This window comes from Phoca vitulina, unplaced genomic scaffold (assembly GCF_004348235.1).
Source record: "Phoca vitulina isolate PV1807 unplaced genomic scaffold, GSC_HSeal_1.0 scaffold6, whole genome shotgun sequence".
Lineage (NCBI taxonomy): Eukaryota > Metazoa > Chordata > Mammalia > Carnivora > Phocidae > Phoca > Phoca vitulina.
This window is the reverse complement of record NW_022589709.1, coordinates 49,145,539-49,166,493: the sequence shown is the minus strand read 5'-3', so window position 1 is coordinate 49,166,493 and position 20,955 is coordinate 49,145,539. Positions and strand designations below refer to the sequence as shown.

The window sequence follows — 20,955 nt, the reverse complement described above, 5'->3', positions numbered from 1 at the left end:
AGCAGACCCCCCACTAGGCAGGGATCCTGATGCAGGGACTCGATCCCAGGACCCCGGGATCATGATCTGAGCCAAAGGCAGACACTTCACCAACTGAGTCACCCAGGCACCCCAGAGTAGAAGCTGTTTTATAAAAAAGGTTGGTAAAGTAGAGAATCAAAAAAAATAACACACCATTCCTTAAATATTTTGCTTTAACTTAAAAACACATATATATTCAGTTGGCGGTCTTTGAATGCAGGGCTACTGGTTAGAATTCCCTACCATCCTTATTTCATCAACCACACTTATAATGCTTCTTTATAATTTCTAGGGCTGTTTTTCTTTTTTTTTAATTTTTTATTTAAATTCAATTCGGTTGACATATACTGTATCATTAGTTTCAGGGGTAGAATGTAGTGATTCATCAGTTGCATATAACACCCTAGGGCTGTTTTTCTTAAACTGGAGAAAGAGCCTAAGAACATGTGAGTTTCCAGATTTCCAGAGAATAAAGATGGCCATCTAAATTTTAATCTCTCTACATATTCTCCTTAGAAACCATATGGAAAATGAAAGAAAGTTGGGGCGCCTGGGTGACTCAGTCGGTTAAGCGTCTGCCTTCGGCTCAGGTCATGATCCCAGGGTCCTGGGATCGAGCCCCACATTGGGCTCCTTGCTCAGTGAGGAGTCTGCTTCTCTCTCTCTCTTTCTGCTTTTCTCCTGCTCCTTCTCTCTCTCTCTCAAATTAATAAATAAAATCTTAAAAAAAAAAAAAAAAAGGAAAAGGAAAGAAAAGAAAATCACCCAATGCCTAAGCCTACAACATAAGTGGGAGACTGACCGTATTTAAAACCTGGGTGGCTGTGAGGAAATGATCATCTGAGACCTAAAGAGTCAGTGTGAGTGTCAACTAGGGCAGAGTCAGGCTGGCCTCATGCTAAAGAGGGTGAGGGGGCCCAGGAGGGGAAGGACTCAGATTGCACTTGGTAAAATAACCCCAGAAAAAGAGGGCCCCACCCTGAGGGATAAAAGGTTGAGATACAGGTCTGATATTAAGTGGATCAGAGGACTGTCCCCGGAGGAGACCAAAGGGAGGGCTTGGACAGTGTGCAGGACAAGAGTGGTGGTCTCAGGTGGCACCAATTCTGACAGGAGCAGCTGAAGAACAGGTGTCTTTTGGAAAGTGAATGGTAAAGGGGAAAAAAAGGAAGACACAAAAGATCAGGGTCCTACTGAAACAACCTAGTATCAGAATCACAAGAAGGCAGACCAGAAAGATAGAGGCAACATTTATTTTTAAAAGGGCACTTCACTATAGCAGTAGAAGAAGGTGTTCTTGAACTAAGAATTGAATCAAACTATCAAAAGTCCGCCCCCATAGATTGCCTGCTATTACAGGTCCAGGAAAAGCTGACATATGAAATCGTGAACAACAAAAAGAACCCAGTATCTAAATAAAGTTACCATAGGAGTTTAAAAAATAGGAGATGAGAATTCAAAACTTTTGGCAAATGAAAACATTGCCCCTATTATGGAAAAAAAAAAAAAAAAGCACCACAATGCAGAAGAAAACTGTATCAACATAAAGTAAATATAATTAAATCAGCGATTGCCAATATAAAAAAAAAGCCCTGAATCAAAAAATTTAAAACTCTAACACTGAACTAAGGAAAGAAACAAAGAAAAGACAAAATCTCAGAAATAAAGGGATAGTATATATCACTAAAAGTATATGAGGCATATAGAGAATAAAAATGAAAAGAGAGAAAATAATTCAGAATAAAGAAAAAGGATCAGAGAGAAGCAAAGGATATGTAAATTCAATAATATTTATAATTGCAGTCCCTGAAGAAGAAACGCAGGAGTGAAATATATTTGAAACTATAATTCAAAAGTCTCTGAAATAAAAGATCTGAATATACAGATTGAAAGAACTCACTGTATATCTAAGAATATACATGGTCCCCTTTGAGACAGAGCTAGTAAAAGTCTTAGACTTTAAATCATAATAATAATACAAATCTTCTGAGCCTCCAGGCAAAAAGACCAAGTTACTTGAAAAAAATAAAATCATGTTGACATTAAATGTATCAACAGCATCATAAAAAAACAAATAAAAGTGGAGTAATATTTTCAAGAAATTCAAGGAAAGAAAGTATGAGACAAGGATTTTGTATCAGTTGAACTGTTTTTCAATTATCAAGGTTGTAGAAAATCCTTTACTAAATACTCAAGAATTCAAAGAATCCTGAGAAATCTCTTAAAGAATTAATTCCTCCAACTAAGAGATAATTGAGAACATTTTAGAAATTCAGAAGTGGTTAGCATGGAATATAGTAATGTAGATCTAAGACTAAAACAAAATTGTGAATGAGGATAGAACAGTATTCTATATATTATATGCTCTGACCAGGTAGAAATAATACAACTAAGAATAAGACTGGAAGAGACACGTGAAAGGGTTGAGTTAAATACACTACTTAATTTCCTTATGGGTAATAAGTAGGAGTCAAAGATGCCATTTGAGGCTAACAAACCAAATAGTAGAACCTAAGTAAAAAAGGAAGACTAAGAGAATTATATACAGATCCTCCTTGACTTGTAATGGGAATATGTCCCAATAAACCCATTTTAAATTGAAAATATAATAAGGTGAAAATACATTTAATACACCCAACCTATGGAACATCATAGCCTAGCTCATCTCAAATGTGCTCAGAATACTCATATTAGGCTACTGTTGGGTAGATCATCTAACACAAGCCTATTGTACAATAAAGTGTTAAATACCTCATATAATTTAATAAATACTGTACTGCAAGTGAAAAGCAGAACGGCTATCAGCATATTGGTTGTTTACCCTCATGATCGCATGGCTGACTAGGAGCTGTGGCTTGCTGTCCAGCATCACAAGAGAGCATCATACCGCATATTACTAGCCCGGGAAAAGATCAAAAGTCAAACTTGGAAGTATGGTTTCTACTGAATGTGTATCACTTTCGCACCATCACAGAGTCAAAAAATCATAAATCAGGGACCGTCTGTAAAGGTATTAGGATAAAGGTGAACACTAGAATAGCATATAAATCATTCTAAATATTAAAAGAACAAAAAAATCAAAGGTCAAAGATAAGAGTAAATATAACATAAAACAATACGACAAAGCTAGGAATAAAAATACCAGTCATGGCAATATACATAAACTCACCTACTAAAACAAAATATTTTCTGACTGGATCACCAAGAAAAACCTAACACTATACCTCAGAACTACAGAATATGCATTCTTTTCAAGTTCACGTGGTACAGACACCAAGAAAGATCATATGTAGAGCCAAGGTCAGATTTAAACAGACTCAATAATACAAAGTATGTCCTCTGACCACAACAGAATTAAACTAAAAATCAATAACTACAGAAAACCTAACATATTTGTAAATTAAATAACACACTTCTAAATACTTAGGTCAAAGAAGGAATCATTTGCGCCATCCCCACTGTTATGTCGTCCACCAATTTCGACATAAATTCTACCTTGTCAGATACCAAGATTAGAATCTCAGTTTTCTTTTTGTTTGCAGGCAAACCCTTGCTGTAATGGTTCTTACCAGAAGACAATAAAGCAATGTGTATAGAATCTTGAGGAGAAGAGATTTGGCAAGAATTGTCAGGTTATTATTTATGTTTGAAGGTAACAGATATTCTTTCATATGGAAGTATTTAAAAAAAAACCCTCAAGCCTGGGTGGCTCAGTCAGTTAAGCACCCGACTCTTGGTTTTGGTTCAGGTCATGATCTCAGGGCCCTGAGACTGAGTCCCGCATCAGGCTCTGGGTTTAGCATGGGGTCTGCTTGTCCCTCTCCCTCTGCTCCTCCCCCCACACTCTCTCCCTCTTTCTCTCTCTCAAATAAATAAAATCTTTAAAAAAAACAAAACCCTCTGGGGCGCCTGGGTGGCTCAGTTGGTTAAGCGACTGCCTTCGGCTCAGGTCATGATCCTGGAGTCTTGGGATCGAGTCCCGCATCGGGCTCCCTGCTCGGCAGGGAGTCTGCTTCTCCCTCTGACCCTCCTCCCTCTCATGCTCTCTGTCTCTCATTCTCTCTCTCTCAAATAAATAAATAAAATCTTTAAAAAAACAAAAAAACAAAAAAACAAAACCCTCATCATTTATGTACCTCTACTGAAAACTGCTTTAAAATATGAAGCAACCAACTGAAAGATTAATTAAAATTAGGAACTGAAGAATGGCAAAGCTTTTTAATAAAAGGAGTGTTGGTAACATTAAAGATAATTAAACATACAGATCAACATATATACTTTCTCATATGTGATTACAAAGTTGAATACAGAAGAAAGAACTTTTTGAAAAGAAGAGTTATAAGATTTATAAGATTATGTTTAGAAAGCTGGGTCTATGATCCCAGATTAAATTAACAAGCACTTGAAAGTGGAAAATAAGCAGGAAAATATTGATCAAGAAAGTAAAGGCATAATAAAATTTTCTTTGAGTATTTCTTCCTCCAGCCAAGATGGAGTAGCATGCAGGGTGGATTTAACCTCCTACCTAAAACAACCTGAAGAAAAACAGAATATATGAAACAACACTTGTCAAAACAGGGAATATCAGGCAAAGGACAGCGATCCCTGGAAGTAGGAAACAGAGGAGGTGAATCTTATCATTAACCTAGCTTGAAGTCACCTTGAGAGGGTTTCCAGGCCCTGGTGCAGAGAAGGGAAACTGAGGCATAGCCCAGTGGACTCCCTGAGTTGAGGAGGCAGAGCTGAGGGTCCAGACAGACCAAGGGACCTAAGGTTCATAGGACAGAGTACCAGAGTAGAGAAAGCTGCACAGAAAGAGATTCTCAGAGCTGAGCACTGATCAGATATATGTGAGGGAACTACCTCAAACTGGGGAAAGAACCACCTGAAAAGATGAAAAGGAACAGTGCCCAGCATTCACACAGAGTTGGAACCAGCACATGCTCCCTCCAGCCAGATTCACAGGGTACTGGGTTGATTACTGGGAGGTTCTGACTCAGGAATGGAGAAAACTTAGCCCTAGCCTGAGCACAGGCCTGGACCTGCCTAATAAATTACAATGCAATACCCAGAAGAATCAAACTATTTCTAAGTCACTACATCTCAGAACAAAGCAAGAAGATTTATAACAATATATAAATATCTAGCACCTAACAAGATAAAATGCACAATGTCTGGCATCAAATCAAAGATTAAAAGTCATGAAAACGTGACCCATAGTGAAGAGAATAATTATTCAGTCACAACCAACCCAGAACTGACATGGATGTTGGAATTAGCAGGAGTCATTAAAAGTTATTTTAGGGGCGCCTGGGTGGCTCAGTGTGTTCAGCGTCTGCCTTCGGCTCAGGACATGATCCTGGGGTCCTAGGATCGAGCCCCACGTCAGGTTCACTACTCAGTGGGGAGCCTGCTTCTCCCTCTCCCTCCCTCTGCCCCTCCCCCTGCTCATGCTCTCAGTCTCTCACGCACACGCGCTCTCTCTCTCTCAAATGAATAAAAAAATCTTTAACAACAATAAAAAAGTTATTTTAACTGTATTCTGTATGTTCATAAAGTTACCTAGAGACATGGAGGATATAAAAAAGACCCGAATGAACCTCTAGAAGTGAAAACCTACAAAGGGTGAGATGAAAAATATACTGAAGAGAATTAATGGAAGATTAGGCATTGAGAAAAAAAATAATAAGACTGCAGGCACAGCAATAGAATCTATCCAAAATGAAATACAGAGGAAAAAGTAATGTTAAAAAAAAAAAAAATGAAAAGAGCATCAGCAAGCTGAGGGCAACTTTAAGTGTCCAGATAAAAAGACTGGATATCTCCATTCTTCCCAAATTAACTTTCAGGTTTAATCTCATTCAACCTAATTTATAAAAAGCTTTTTTTTTTTTGAGGGGTGCCTGGGTGGCTCAGTCTGTTAAGCGTCTGCCTTCGGCTCAGGTCATGATCCCGGGGTCCTGGGATCGAGCCCCGCATCGGGCTCCCTGCTCAGCAGAGAGCCTGCTTCTCCCTCTCCCTCTGCTGCCTCCCCTGCTTCCCCTCCTCTCTCTCTCTTTAGGAAAAAAAAAAAAAGAGCTTTTTTTTTTTAATTTAACAAAATAATTCTAGAGCCCAGAAAATAATTTAAAAAGTGGGACTAGTCAAGAAAATTTTGCAAAGAAAATAGAATGGAGACGTGGGTAATTATTTCTACCAGGTATTTAAACACACTCTAAAATGTATATTTACAACAGATTACACATTACAACAGTGAAGTGTTAACATGAGAACAGCGAAGTCGTGGACTAAACCAGATGGCACCAAGACAGAAGACAGCAGTAATAAGAACTTAAAACATAATTAAAGTGGTCCTACAATTCAGTGTAAACAGAAAATTTATTCAATAATAATAACAATGTAAATATTATTCAATAATAATTATTCAATAATCAGTGTGGGTGGTCTTGGTAATACTTGGAATAAAGTATTATCTTAGTTCAGAGGTTCTTAACCTTTGGCTCATTGACCATCGTGTTTCACTGGCCTTGGTATCTCTGAAAGTGGGGTTAAAAGTGACTTATTTTCCCTTCAGTTTTCCTCCTGAAATTTAACCCATAGCAGGGGGATGTTTTAAGTTTTTGTTGCTGTTGTTGTTGTTGTTGGCTTTTATTTATTTATTTATTTGAGAGAGAGAGTGCAAGCACAAGGGGAGGGAGGAGAGGGAGAAGGAGAAGCAGGCTCCCCGTAGAGCAGGGAGCCTGACACGGGGCTCGGCTCGATCCCAGGACCCCGGGATCATGACCTGACCTGAGGGCAGACGCTTAACTGACTAAGTTACCCAGGTGCCCCAAGTTTTAAGTTATTAACTTTTTAAGATATTTTACATCATCAGATAATATTTGATTGTCACTATTATCATGTTATAACATCAAGAAGAGTTTCCCATTAATGAGAAATAAAAATGATACCTGCCATTATGATCAGGGTTCTGCTTTTGTTTTATTTAAGTGTAATAAAATATAAAATAGTTAAAAAAAAAAAAAGAAGCAGGAGATATTGTAAGACAATGATCCTTTGAAATGTCTTAAAACAACCTACAGGCTGCTTACCAAGTTGAAAAGCAGAAAAACCATACAGAACTGGAAAGAACTTAGAGAAGCTGTGTCCCCACAAACGATAACATGCACTGTGGTTTGGGACAGAAGAGAAACTGAAGCGGCTGAAGGAGCTCGTGCTGCAAATAATGTCACCCTCTCCAGAACTGCTAATTCTTCTAAAATTTTAATATCTGGAAGCAGGTCTAAGAGGAACTGATAACTATGCAACTAGCAGAAACCTCTGATGCTCACAGCACAGCCAACTCTATTACTGGGATTCCTATTTCATGAGACCCTTTTGAAATTCTCACAAATTAGCATTATCTTGAGACTGGCATTCCAAGTAAATAACTGACTAGAAGAAAGTTCCAGAACCCTGGGCACAGATCAAGTGTCTCTGACATTTGGCTGTCCATTTGTTTTTGCTGTTTTGGAAAAAGAAGCTCCAGATGTCAATGTGACTGGATGCTTTCTCTATCAGCAGTGATGGGTGCCAAATGTTGCACCACTCATAACGAATAACAGCCTGCCTAATGCTGTGAGAAGCATCAACTTCAAGGCCAGAGGGGCTGAGTCATTTTTCAGGGTCTTTCGTCAAGAAATAGGGGCAGAAGGAGAGTAGTTCTCCACTTACTAAACAGAAATGTGCTGGATTTCCAGAGCAAAGTCTTGAAATGCTTAATTAAAACTTTGGGCAGAAATTTTACTTTTTTTTCAATCAGAAAAGGAAAGCCCTCTCTCTTGTAGTTTAGCATACTTGGACAATATTTTTGGCTGTATCTCTTGCTAAAGCCCTGCAGTCAATATTCTTTTTTTTTTTTTTTTTAAAGATTTTATTTATTTATTTGACAGAGAGAGACAGCAAGAGAGAGAACACAAGCAGGGGGAGTGGGAGAGGGAGAAGCAGGCTTCCCACTGAGCAGGGAGCCCGATGCGGGGCTCGATCCCCGGACCCTGGGATCATGACCTGAGCCGAAGGCAGACGCTTAACGCCTGAGCCACCCAGGTGCCCCCTGCAGTCAATATTATGTAGGCTGATCGAGAATGGAAAGCTCCTGTTCTATAAGAGATGGGTCACCAGGAGTTCAGTATCCTTCTAACACTGAAGAGAGACTTTTCCCCAATCTGGAGTTAAGGGTGCCCAAACCTTTTCCAATTTCTTTGCAGGCAGAAGCAAACATGTGCCAAACTTTTAAAGGTTACTCGTAATCAATATAATCTTAAGATTAAAATATGGATATATCATCCAAAATTTGGTGATGTGGACAAATATCAAAAGCTTAGACTTTGCGAAAGATAACAGCCTCAGGGAGTTGGGGACAGAGGAAATAATTCCAACAGAACTCAATTGTTTCTCAACTTAAGCCTACCCTCGTTTGGCAAAGTGTACTACAAAGTTTTGACTCCATTTGCTATGATGTGCTTTTGCAAGCCAGGATTTTACACTTTTGCCACCAAAACAAAAACAAAACAAAAATCAAAACTGATTGGATGTCAAGTATGACTCATATGTTGTCATATAAAAACCACTCAAAACTTTCTCTTATTTCTTTAAGTCAAACCGCAACAGCTTTCACAGTGAAATTAGTGATTAGCTGAATTAAAGTTCAAGCTTTGCTTTGCTTGGAAATTTTTGTTCTATTTCCTTCTTATCATAAAGTAGGTATTAATTTTTGCTGTAAAAATTAATGAGAGAGGGGTGCCTGGCTGGCTCAGTCCGAAGAGCATGCAACTCTTGATCCTGGAGTCATGAGTTCGAGCCTCACACTGGGTGTAGAGATTACTAAAAAAAATTACATAAACTTAAAAAAAATAAAGTAACAGATTTTCTTTAAAAAAAATTTATGAGACAGGGGTGCCTGGGTGGCTCAGATGGTTGAGCGTCTGCCTCTGGCTCAGGTCATGATCTCTAGGTCCGGGATTGAGTCCCACGTTGGGCTCCCGGCTCAGCGGGGAGTCTGCTTCTCCCTCTCCCTCTGCCTCTCCCCCTGCTCATGCTCTCTCTCTGTATCTCTCTGTCTCATATGAATAAATAAAAAAAAAACCTTAAAAAAAATTTATGAGACAGGTTTATAAAGAATGTTTTTCATATTTTTCTATGTGTAACCACATAGAAATAATATATAATCAGTGTTCAATATCACAAAAATTAATTCTTTCCAAACTTTTGTGCATATGTTTAGGTACTTTCCTTCTGTAAATTCACAGCTTTCAGAGTCTCAAAGAGGTCTAAGAATCAAAAACCTGGAGAAAACTCACTCCTCTGATTTAGATATTGACCTCACATAACACACATAACATCGCTTAACAGTTCAAGAATTATATGGAAGAAAATCAAAACACCACACTTAGAAGAAAATATTTAGCGCATTTCAGGCTGAGAAAAAGCCTTCTGACCAAAAAGGCAAAAGAGAAACTGATTTCAGCAAGAAAACACAAACTTCAGTAAATAAATGTAAAAAGTCATGAACATTTTCAAAAGAGAAAATACAAATGGAATGGAAAACATTTAAAAATTAATTTCTTTAATAAAAAAAATTTGAGTTAAAATGAGATGATTTTGCCTATGATATTAACAAAGAGGTTTTTAAAAGCTATATAAAGGAAAATTTGTGGAGGAGATGAGAATTCTCATATACCAGTGGAATAAGAGTATATTGCTACTTTTTTGGAACACAATGTTATGTCTGTCAAATGCTTTCAAAATGGTCATCTCTAAATTCTGTATAATATCTCGTATATGTGGAATCTAAAAAACAGAGGGGAGGGGGAGCTGAAGTCTTAGAAACAGAGAGTAGAATGGTGGTTGCCAGGGCCTGGAGGGTAGGGGAAATGGGGAGATGTTGGTCAAAGCGTACAAACTTCCAGCTGTGAGTAAGTTCTGGGGATGTACTGTACGGCATGCTCACTGTAGTTAACAATACTGTATTATATACTTGAAAGTTATTAAGAGAGTAGATCTTAAATGTTCTCCCCACACACATAAAAATAATAACTATGAGAGGTGATAAATGTGCTAACTAACCTTATTGTGGGGATCACTTCCCAGTATATATGTGTATCAAATGTTTATGATGTACACCTTAAGTTTACAAAATGTTTTATGTCATTTATATCTCAATAAAGCTAGAAAAATGAAATTAAACTATACCATTTTTCTTCACATTATGAATTCACCAGTCATAAGTCAGTCAGAGGAGAGAAAGGTGTGAGACGATGTCTGACTGGACTACAGAACACAAACTACCCAACATGTCCCTTGAATATACATCTCTGGTTGCTACTTGTTGCCTCACCATTGAATGATGAAATATATAGATATTTTAACAAAATCGAACTCAGATTTAACTTGATACCTATTTTCTTCACTCTCCAAAATTAGGCAAACTTTTTCAAGGTCTGTGTTCCACAGCAACACAAGAAAAAAAACTAAAAATGTATGCAATAAAACTGAGTGACGTTCAAAAAAAATAAATCAATACGTAGAAGTCATTCTCTAGTTTAATAATTTAATTTTCAATAATTTCTACCTAATGGGAAAAATCCAAAATATAGACAGAGATTTTATGAAGAAATTGTTTACCCCACTGTTAATGATAAAAAAGCAAAAATCAATCTATATTAAGGGAATGATTAAGTATATCAAGGCATATGACAGAATATGCAGTCATTGAAATAATGTTTGCGATGAGTTTCTTGAATGACATGATCAAAAGTGATAATGTGTTAAGTGGAGCAAAAAAGAGGTAGTAAAAAAATGCTAAGAAGAAAATTTTAAGGAAATATGACACGTTTATGGTAGCTGTTTCCAGGTAACATTTGGGTGATTATTTTTATTGCCTGAACTTTGCAAATTATCTACAATGAGTATATATTACTGACACTCAGGGAAGTTAAATAAAAATAGAGTAACCACAGAACACAGATCACAAGTAGGGGCAGAAATATTTTAAAGAAAAAGAAAAATGTCATCTTGTATGAATGAGCAAATAATGAGTATAAATTTTCAAAACAACTAATGAGAGAAAAACTTTTGTTGTTTACTTCTTGGCTTAGCTGTTCGATGACGTGGATATGGTTGAGTTCTCTTTAGATGGCAAATCATAAACTGGTCATTCAATCCAAACTGAAAAACCAATTTCTCAGGTAAGAATAGGAGACAGTTTGGGGCTGGTTAGGATTTTTCCCCCAAACAGTATGATTTATAAGAAGGACTGAAATAATAGTTGGAAAATAGGAAAAGGTAAAGGAAGAGCTTTCCTGATGTTTTAAATTTTGCTTTTTGAGAAAAGATCTTTTAAATTTGATAAATTCTCTAAAGAAAACTTGGGAACTTTGAGTTGCAAAATAATTGAAAGAAAAAGGATACAAAGCTAATCAAATCAGGAGATGAAGACCTTCCCTGTCTCACCTCCTGGATGAGATTCATTACAAAGGAACCAATAGACTCCATGCTTGTGAGAGGCTGAATAGCCCTGCTGAATGCTTCTTTCATCCATTCCTAAGCTCATAGGAGATTTTAAACTTTAGCATTAAAACTTTAATAGCTGTCAAACTTCCTTTGCATAAAGCAATCTTATGTCAAACCCTACTATTTATTTATTTTTATTTTTATTTTTATTTTTATTTTTAAGTAGGCTCCCTGGCCAGCGTGGAGCCCAATGCAGGGCTTGAACTCATGACCCTGAGATCAAGACCTGAGCTGAGGTGAAGAGTCGGACACTTAACCGTCTGAGCCACCCAGGCACCCCAAACCCTACTATATTTAATACTGAATATTGCTTACATAAAAACTGATCATATAAAGATTAGAGGTAAGCAGTATATCTAGCACTTGGGATTGGTTAAATTATGGTAGATACAGACTACACTGTGGATTATAAACCTAAATGTACACAGACCAGGGAGCTAACATAAATGAATGAAGTGGGCCTGGGGTGGGATTTGGGGGCTGTGGAGACGTGATTTGAAGAGGGAATACTTTATCTAAGGAAGACAGCAACTACTTGATTCCTGTCAGTTGGCTTTGTGGAAAGGTGGGCCCCGGTGTTGCCAGAATCTCCTACTTTTAAAAAAATTTTATTTGGAAATAATATCAAATTTAAAGAAAGTTGCAAAAATAAGAAATAGTAAAAGAACACCTATGCCCTTTACCCAGATTATCTTACTGTTAATATTTGACTTGGTATGTATTCTTTCTCTCTGCGCACACACACACACACACACACACACATTGTGTGTATGTTTGAAATATAAATTGAAATACATAGACATAATTTTTTCTGAACTATTTGAGGATATGTTAACATGTTATCAGGACCCTTTACTCCTACTCCACTGCATATTTCCTAAGAATAGAAACCCTACTATTTTTGAGATGGGGCATCTGGAGTGGGATGATGAAGAGAGCATGAGGAGGTTGTCTCCTCCTGGCCACTAGGGACTAGACAGTCAGCCACTTTTTCTCCCTCTGTAACACCAAACCAAGGTTAAATACTATTGCACTAGACAACTGCCATTCTATCAGTAAAAACAAAACCTCCGATATATGTACATTTATTTATCAATTGGATATATGTACTAATCTTCTAAAACATTATGTACCTTATAAAACATACTGTTAAACAAAGATAAAATAAAATTAAATACAAATACAAGTTTATAGTGTTCTTCCTGCGCCCTTGAAGGTGTGTACCTCCCCACCTTGGGTGCCATTCTTCTATACCATGGTAGCTGAACAGGACAAGGACTGCCACCATATCCAAAGCTGAGTCTGGGTTCTGCTCCCCAGTGTACCTCTCTTAATGTCTGCCAGCTCTCTCTATCACAATACCCTGTTTTATTGCCTTCATAGTGTTTATTGCTCCTGGAAGTCATCTTGCTTCTTTATGTATTTACTTGTTTATTTCTTCTCCCTGCCCCCTGCCCCCCCAACTCTTCTCTACTAGAATATAAGCTCCATGAAAGCCAGGATCTCCCTGTCTTGTTCATTCCTAATCCTTCCACCCCTAAAAGGGGGTGGTTCATAATGGGTGCTCATTAGATACTCCCTGGCTCACATTCTAGCTCTATCCCCTGCGTGGTCCTCCATTCTCCTAGCAGATGAGAGGACAGGTCCCCTGACCCCCTGCAGGAAGCCAACAATACCCTATCCTACCCCTTTGAGAAGCTTCTTTGCTTAAAAAACCCCTGTAGAGGGTGAGCAGCAGAAGACAATCTTCCTCTTCACGTAAAACCCAGGGCCACAATCTCAAATCCAGAACTTAAAAAATACATATAATTACAATATTTCTAAAGACATTTCTATTTTTTTTAAAAAAATAATTAATTGTAAGTCGAATTATCATTTTCACACAAAAGCTACCATTTTCCCTCAATCCCTTCAGGCTGTTCTTGCAGTTTCTGCCCTGGGAGGATAAAAAGGACGGCGAGCAGGTACCTGATGGTTTTCCACACATCGAAGCCGTCCAGAGGCTTGGTGCCATTTGTGCTTCCCCCGGCCAGCTTCACGAGTGTCGGCAGCCAGTCAGAAATGTGGATGAGCTCCCGGTTCTTCAAACCCTTCTGTTTCAGCAAGGGGCTTGCCACAAAGCCCACCCCTCGAATGCCTCCTTCCCACAGGCTCCATTTTCTTCCTCGAAGGGGCCAGTTATTGCCCCCTGCCAAAGTCTGTCCTCCATTATCTGAAACACAATTAGGTCTTTGCATGAGGACAACGCTAGACACATTTAAGAACACACGACTTCTATGTTGCTTTTAAATGGGGCTTAAGAACTAAAAAAGATGCCCCCTCCTTACTGCCTTCGGTACCAACCTCCCCTCTCCCGCCCAACACTCCCTCCATTACACAGACATAATCAGAGTGTAGCGTGGCACCAATCTGACATGAGACCTTCAAATCCCCTTGGATAGGGTCGCTGAAAAACAAGCAAGTCCCCGGAGGATATCTGCTTGGGATAGAGCCCTGTACTAATAATCAACGACTAGGTTGCAAATGCATGTGTGCAATTTTGTGTGACACAGGAGAAAGAATCCAGGTACGCTGAGCCCTTTCCCATCCACAAAAAGAACCCTCAAGTGACATTTCACTCAGTGAGTTAAAGCTCCTGATAAGTTGGGGAACTTTTTATTTTACTCACCTGGAAAAACTTTCTAACATTTACACTGGTAACTAAATTAAACTTCTACTCCCTGGTGATGTGAACTCTTTCTTAGGTGTGAAAGTTGAAGATGTCTCCAGTGGGCTAAATGTCTCTTGTAAACACACCAGTCGAGTGGAAAAAGTAATTGCAAGAAAAATTCCTCCCTTCTTGACAGAATGGCAAGACAAAGCTCCAACTGATGCACTGTGCCAGGGAAGAGAAAGCTTCTCTTCCAAGACAACTGAAGTTGAAGCCAGAGGTGAAGTTACAAGAGTGACTGAAATTAAGTATCTTACCAGCTGAGTGGAACTCAGTTAGAAATTAAGTTGGACTGTAGGAAAAAAAAAAAAAAAAAAAGTGGTATTTCTTGTATACTGAGGTTGTAGAATCATTGGTATCTCCAAAAGCACCCATACACTCAGGGGACTCCACAGACACTTTTGAAATAACCCTTATTTGCATACATATTACCCCTCAATTAAATCTTTTTTTCAAACCACTGTTATCCAAATGAACCACAGGAGGGCAGTAGGACAGACCTACTAGAGTCTGTAGAATGTTGTACGTAAAAATCCAATGCAGAAATCAAGACCAAAGCCACAGGAAACACATGGAAAGAAAAAGAACTGGTATTTGTTAAGCACCTACTATGCACCAGCCACCACTTTAAGTTTACAGTATCTCTCCCAGAATCTGAAGTCTGAGAGACCTGGAATTGAAGCCTGATGCCAACCGCGCACTAGCCGTGTGACCCAGGGCAACACGATACCTCAGTTTCTTTATGTTCAATGTGGAGAGAAGAATTCCTAGCTCAGGTATTATGATGAAAATGAAATGACACTGTTTATGATCATTGCTTGGCTGGGTACCTGGCATAACCTCAGTGCTCAGTAAATGGTAGCTAATATTTATAACTCAGTCTAGTATCATAACCGTTTCATTTTTAGGAAAAAAAGAAGAAGAAGAAGAAGAAGAAGTTTGAAAAGTCCAAATAGCTAATAAGTGGCAAAGCTAGGACGCGAACAAGGTCTGCGCGACTCCCCAGGTGCCTTCTGTCCCCAGAGTGCCGTGTTCCTGACGTCCCCGGTATGCAGTGGGTTTTATACCTACAGGCCACATAACGGTTCCCTGCCCTATGAAAACCATAATCACAGACTCAGCAAAGTGTATACTCTTCCTTTTGATAGAGCAGAAGGTGACGATATTTCCCTTTAGAGGAACCTTTGTTGCCGGTGGGTAAGAAATTCAAGGCTCTACTGCCAAGGAGGCTTCTGTTCAAATCCTTTGCACATGAGGTGCCTGGTTCTTCTCTGTGCTTCACGAAGGGAGGGAGAAGAGTGGAGCTAGGTTACATGAAGGTGACAATTCTTCCACACATGGGTTGGGGATGATCTGTCTCATCATTTGCCATCACAGACTTACAAGAACCTTTCCTTAAACCCTACATCTCTTCTTGACCAAAAGTCAAGGACCAAACGGTCACCCAAGTCTGCTTATTAAATACACTTTCTACTTTACAAGAACAAACCTGTATATTCAAAACAAGAGGCCACCATCCTTTTGACAGAGGGGATTCCTCCTACTCTGTATACTTCAGAGTATCAGTCACCCGTAGCCAACATTTCAAAACTTAAAAGGAGGTGCTGTTCAGATTACACAAGAGTACACTGGAAAGAGAAGTTGACACTCTGCCTGTGAGGTCGAGAATGGCTAAGTCAGCAGCACTATTATTTTGCTCTATTATCTAGACTGCTATAAACGATACTGGCTCAGGGCTTGTAGAAGATGCCTGTTGTCTCCATTTTCAGTAGATGCACTCCTTTGAGATAGTCTATAATGTCTCTCAGTTCCACGTACTTGCTAGCGCTCAGTACAAAAATACTAGACGGTGGTGGAGGAAATGCGTGTGGAGATGAGGAGGAGGAGGGTGGCTGGGTCTGCTCTCTGACTCTTGGAGCAGCCCTTCAGGTATGACTCAAAAAGGAAAATACGCTGTGCCGGAAGGAGAACGTGGCCACTGTGGCTACTGTCGGGGCTGGAAGGGGCTTCCACATCTCATGAGGGGAGGGCGCCGATGCAGTGAGCAGGACTGTTTTTGCCACTAGTTCACTGGGCTGTGTTTCCCATTAGCAATGGGAAGGGATTCTGTCCTCTGTTATCAGTCACATTTTCCAGAGCACTCTGGAGAGAAAGCACTGTCGACAGGCACGCCGCGACTTCTTCTCTCGGACTCCCCTGTCACAGAGCCGACGCACAACCGGCGGCACGAAGAGGGCAATTTGGCTTTGCCAGGGGTCTGCATCTCCACAGGTGGCCCCTGCCTGATGGCTGCCACTGAGCAGCAGGGCCGCAGGACCCACGGTTGGGCTCTCCGTGCATCAGTTCCGGCACAGCCTCCTGGGTATTTCAAGAAGCTGGACATAAAATTGATCACAGTTGCTGTAAGAATACAGCAAGCTCATTGTTCACTTAAACCTGACAAACGAAAATTTAAAAAGACAATGGAACTATCACATTTCTTTTCACTCTCTCTCCTAATTTTCTTTTGGGCAAAAGTTAACTTTTGTTCTTGCTAAGAATTAATTTTCAAGAGAAAATGTTCCCGTTTCATTTCCTGACTGACTTATTTATGAAAAAACTTCCAAATCAAAATAAGATGACTCCCAACTAGTAAAGGAAGCTCTGAAAAAAAATTTTTTTTTTTTTTTAGGGAAATAGTTTTGCAGCAATGTTTCTGGCAGAGGGAAAACCTAATTATAAACACTTTGCCGTCTAGAAAAGAAATGTCAAAATAAAACAAATGTCATATACAGATGGTGAATCTCACTTTATCATTCCTTCCTGAACAAAAATAACTGTCAAAAAGTCATGGAAAAACATCGGTTAGCCAGTGATCTAAGCAAATGCATGAAGTGTATGACAATGAAGCCTCATCCTCATCCAGCTGATAGAAGTTCAGATGGAACCATGACAAGAACTTTCATTTTTAGGACTACTCCCAACAGGATAAGGCTGTGGCTTGGCCGTGGGAGGCTGCCCTGAACATCAGTGTGTATTTCTATCTCATTGCTCCCTCACCTGGGCTTACCCGAGACATCCTCCTCACTCTGACTCAGGGATCCTGAAAGAAAAAGCAAGAAAGTCTCCAAGGGCCTTGCACCAGTGCCCGGACTTGGCTCTGAACAGGGCCAGCCACGTAAGTGTGACAGATAAATAGACAACATGATTTCAAACACCAAGATGCCACCTTCTCTAAAAAAGAGGACCCGCCTGCTGATGGTTGATTCTTTTAGACTAGTTTTTTTTTTTTTTTTTTTAATTTTTAACTAAAAGGCAAACTGGAGGGTTAATATGTGTCTTAGAAGTCACCTAGAGGATTTGGTAAGTTCAATCTTCTCCTACTAAAAGATTTTGGAGAAAATATCTACCTGGACACTAATTTACAATCTAATGTTCTTCTCTTTCCCTCTTGTTCTACATTCAATTTCTGATTGAATGTGCATTCCCTTCTGCTGAGTCTCACTTTCAAATGGATTTCAAGTCCATCCACCCCCATCTACCCCAGGGCCTCGGGTCTGGCACTCTTCCCACTTGGACACATGGCAACCTACAGATTGCTTCACTTTGCTGTCAGAGGCATCCCTGTGAAGCCCCAAACCAATCAAGTCTTGTTCGTGTTAAAAGATCTCTAATTGCTTTCTAATCAGGAAAAACTTTAAACTTCAGCCCACATAGAGAATCCATTACATCTGGCCCCAACCTACTTATTGGGCATCAACACCTGCCCTCCTCCATAAAAAGTGCCTTGTGCTGGGCCACCTGGCTGGCTCAGTCAGTACAGAGTGCGACTCTTGATCTTGGGGTTGTGGGTTTGAGCCCCACGTTGGGTGTAGAGATTACTTAAAAATAAAATCTTAAAAAAAGAAAAGTGCTCAGTGCTTCATTCATGTAGAACTAACTTCGCCTTGTCGTTAGGATACATCATGCCCCTTCATGCTGACTTTGCCTTTGTACCTGTTGGTTCCTCTGCCTAAAATGCTCTCCCTCTTCTTTCCTGCCCGACTTAAATTTTAATTCTCAGGATAAATGTCACATCTTCTGTTAACTTTTCATTTACCGCCCCCCACCACTACCCTGCCTAGATAGTCTCTCTGTATATTGCACTTATTTCTGTATGTTAATTCGTTGTTCATGGGTTCGTCTTTCCAGGGAACTCTGCCTCCCAAGGACAAGAACAGTGTCTCATTCTTCTTTGCATTTCCAGGACCTAGCACAGGGCCCACCAAAGAGAAGGGCTCAAGAATTGGGGGAGGGAGGGTGTGGGTAAGGAACAATAAACAAATGGAAAAAAGGCCACCAAAAATTGAGAATGAAGGCACTAAAAATTTACTTTGATTATTGGATGGTGTTTTCTGAGCCTTCATCCAGCCACCCTATGACCTTGACTTTTAGGAAACTGTTCCATACACAGGTGCTGCTTATTTAACAGGACGTTGCAGGGTCGGGGGTGGTTCCTGGTCCCCATGAGGATTTAAGCAAATCAAACACACAATACCAGAATTGTTTGTCCAATCTGGCCCTTGATCAGTCACACTGAAGTCAAAGGGGATTGTTTGGTCCTGGACCGGAAGAGAGTCCTCACTCAGCCCTTTAACAAATCTTTGGGGAATGCTCACCATGTGCCAAGGACCACCCCAGCTTTGGGGAAATGGCAGCCAAGAAGACAGACAAGGCCCTCTCTCTCATGAAGTGAGTAGAAAAAGATATGATCTCTCCATTCACGGTCTTCTTGGAGGAGCTGAAACCAGAATGACGGGACAGGGCAGACCACGACCAGAGAGGGGAGAGCCCAGGCATGGAGAGTAGAGGCTCAAGCGCCTATTCCCTTACACATTGGATAGTGGGGTGTTCTGCATCAAGGCTTCTTAATTCAAGATTAAATTAACTACACCCTTGAGAACACTCTGTTGCCAGACCTTAAGGCAAACTGGAGCTGAATGATGACTCGATATAAACCAGAAGGTGTCTAGCTGGTTAATGACAGTCATCGTTTGTCTCTATCATCCCTACTGCCACATTTCGAATTTCATTAAAATGGATTCAAAGAATTGGAGTTAAGTGCTGTGAGTTTGGGTAAACTGCTCTCTGAGCCTGATTTTCTAATTTGGAAAATGAGGATAACAATGATACCTACCTTAACATAGAGCCTGGCACAAAAGTAGTGCTCAGTAAACATTAGCCATTTTCACTGATGAGAATCACCAGCAGCAGCATCAAATACGCAGAGCAGAACCATCTCGTCTCCAGGTATTTATTACACATACACGAGATTTAAGTATTACAGCTGCACTCTAAATCACCATGCATTCATTAAGAAAGGATTTTATGCACAGAGCCCTTCTCAATTACATGCTCTTCTCTGTGGGTGATTTCTTGAGATTCATAAGAACACAGTGAATTTGAGGGCTTTTACTGTCATTTTGGGGACAGAGCCAGGTGACATCTTTCTGTTTCTAGGAGCTTAAATAAAGTATATCAATCATCAAAGAAAGAGGAACAATGATCATAACCTGTGATTAAAATGAAGTGTCAGAAACTGAATCTTTATTCAGTTATATTTGTAGGGGTTTCAAATGGTTTGCAGCGTTCAGGACAGATGAATGCTCCCACCCCACTCCCAGTCAGACACAGTCAGACTTTACATCTGGATAAAAAAACCAGCAAAGGGAGCGCTCCTGCTGAGCTAGCATTGGGAGGGTCCTGCTCGGATGCGATTGGCAACCAGACCCCAAATAACGGATGCAGCCACCAAAAGAGCAGAAGATAAAGGGGACGGATGCAGGGAAAAGGTAAAATCAGGAATGAATGAGGATTAAAAGGGAGATTTTACAGGGTTGTAGTAAAATATTTCCTCGTTTTAATGGGGCTAATGTCATTGCTTATAATGATGAGATACCAGGGGGATTTTATCTCTCCTTTAAAATTTAAGGATGAGAAGATCAAAAGTCTGTTGAAAGACTGGAGGGACATGAGTGGGGGATGGGCTAGATAGATGATGGGTATTAATTAAGGAGGGCACTTGTGATGAGCACCGGGTGTTACATGTAAGTGACGAATCACCAAATTCTACTCCAGAAACTAATACTGCACTGTATGTTAACTAACTAAAATTTGAATTAAAAACAAAATTAAATAAATAAAAAAAAAGTTGAAACAAAAACAAAAACAAAAAAAAGAAAGACAGACTGGAAACAATTGGTCTCTAGAAGTTAAAATGGGAAGTGCCTGGCTGGCTCAATGGATAGAGTATGTGACACTTGGTCTCAGAGTTGTGAGTTTGAGCCCCATGCTGAGTGTAGAGCTTACTTAAAAAAATAAAAAAATAATAAATAAATAAATAAATAAATAAATGGAACTGGAAACTGAAAAAACAGTGTACTAAGTTATTACATATCAGTAGGCAAACAACTGAACTTTTTCTGTAGTTTAAAGCATAGGTGGTCACAGATTTTAGTGATCCTTAAACTTAAATTGTAAGAGAAGTACAGAATGTTGTTGAGTTTCTCTCACTCTGGAGGTGTGGGTTTGATCTCTATATTCCTGATCTCCTATCAAGTAGCCTAGAAGCCCCATGTCTAGGGTACTTAGGACCAGCAAAAATACCACACGTTCTAGAATTTTTTAAAAAGTAAAGCCCTCCTTGTTTTCCCTTC

At 39.6% G+C, this 20,955-nt stretch overlaps 1 protein-coding gene across 1 annotated transcript in view; it reads right to left on the bottom strand.

Annotated features, from left to right (window-relative positions):
• The window catches only part of ARSB (arylsulfatase B), a 165,257-nt gene that overhangs the window by 75,309 nt on the left and 68,993 nt on the right, over nucleotides 1–20,955 (bottom strand). Inside the window, exon 5 of the mRNA XM_032404133.1 lies at nucleotides 13,540–13,783. Within this exon, the coding sequence (XP_032260024.1) occupies nucleotides 13,540–13,783 (244 nt within the window). The remainder of the gene's footprint in view (nucleotides 1–13,539; nucleotides 13,784–20,955) is intronic.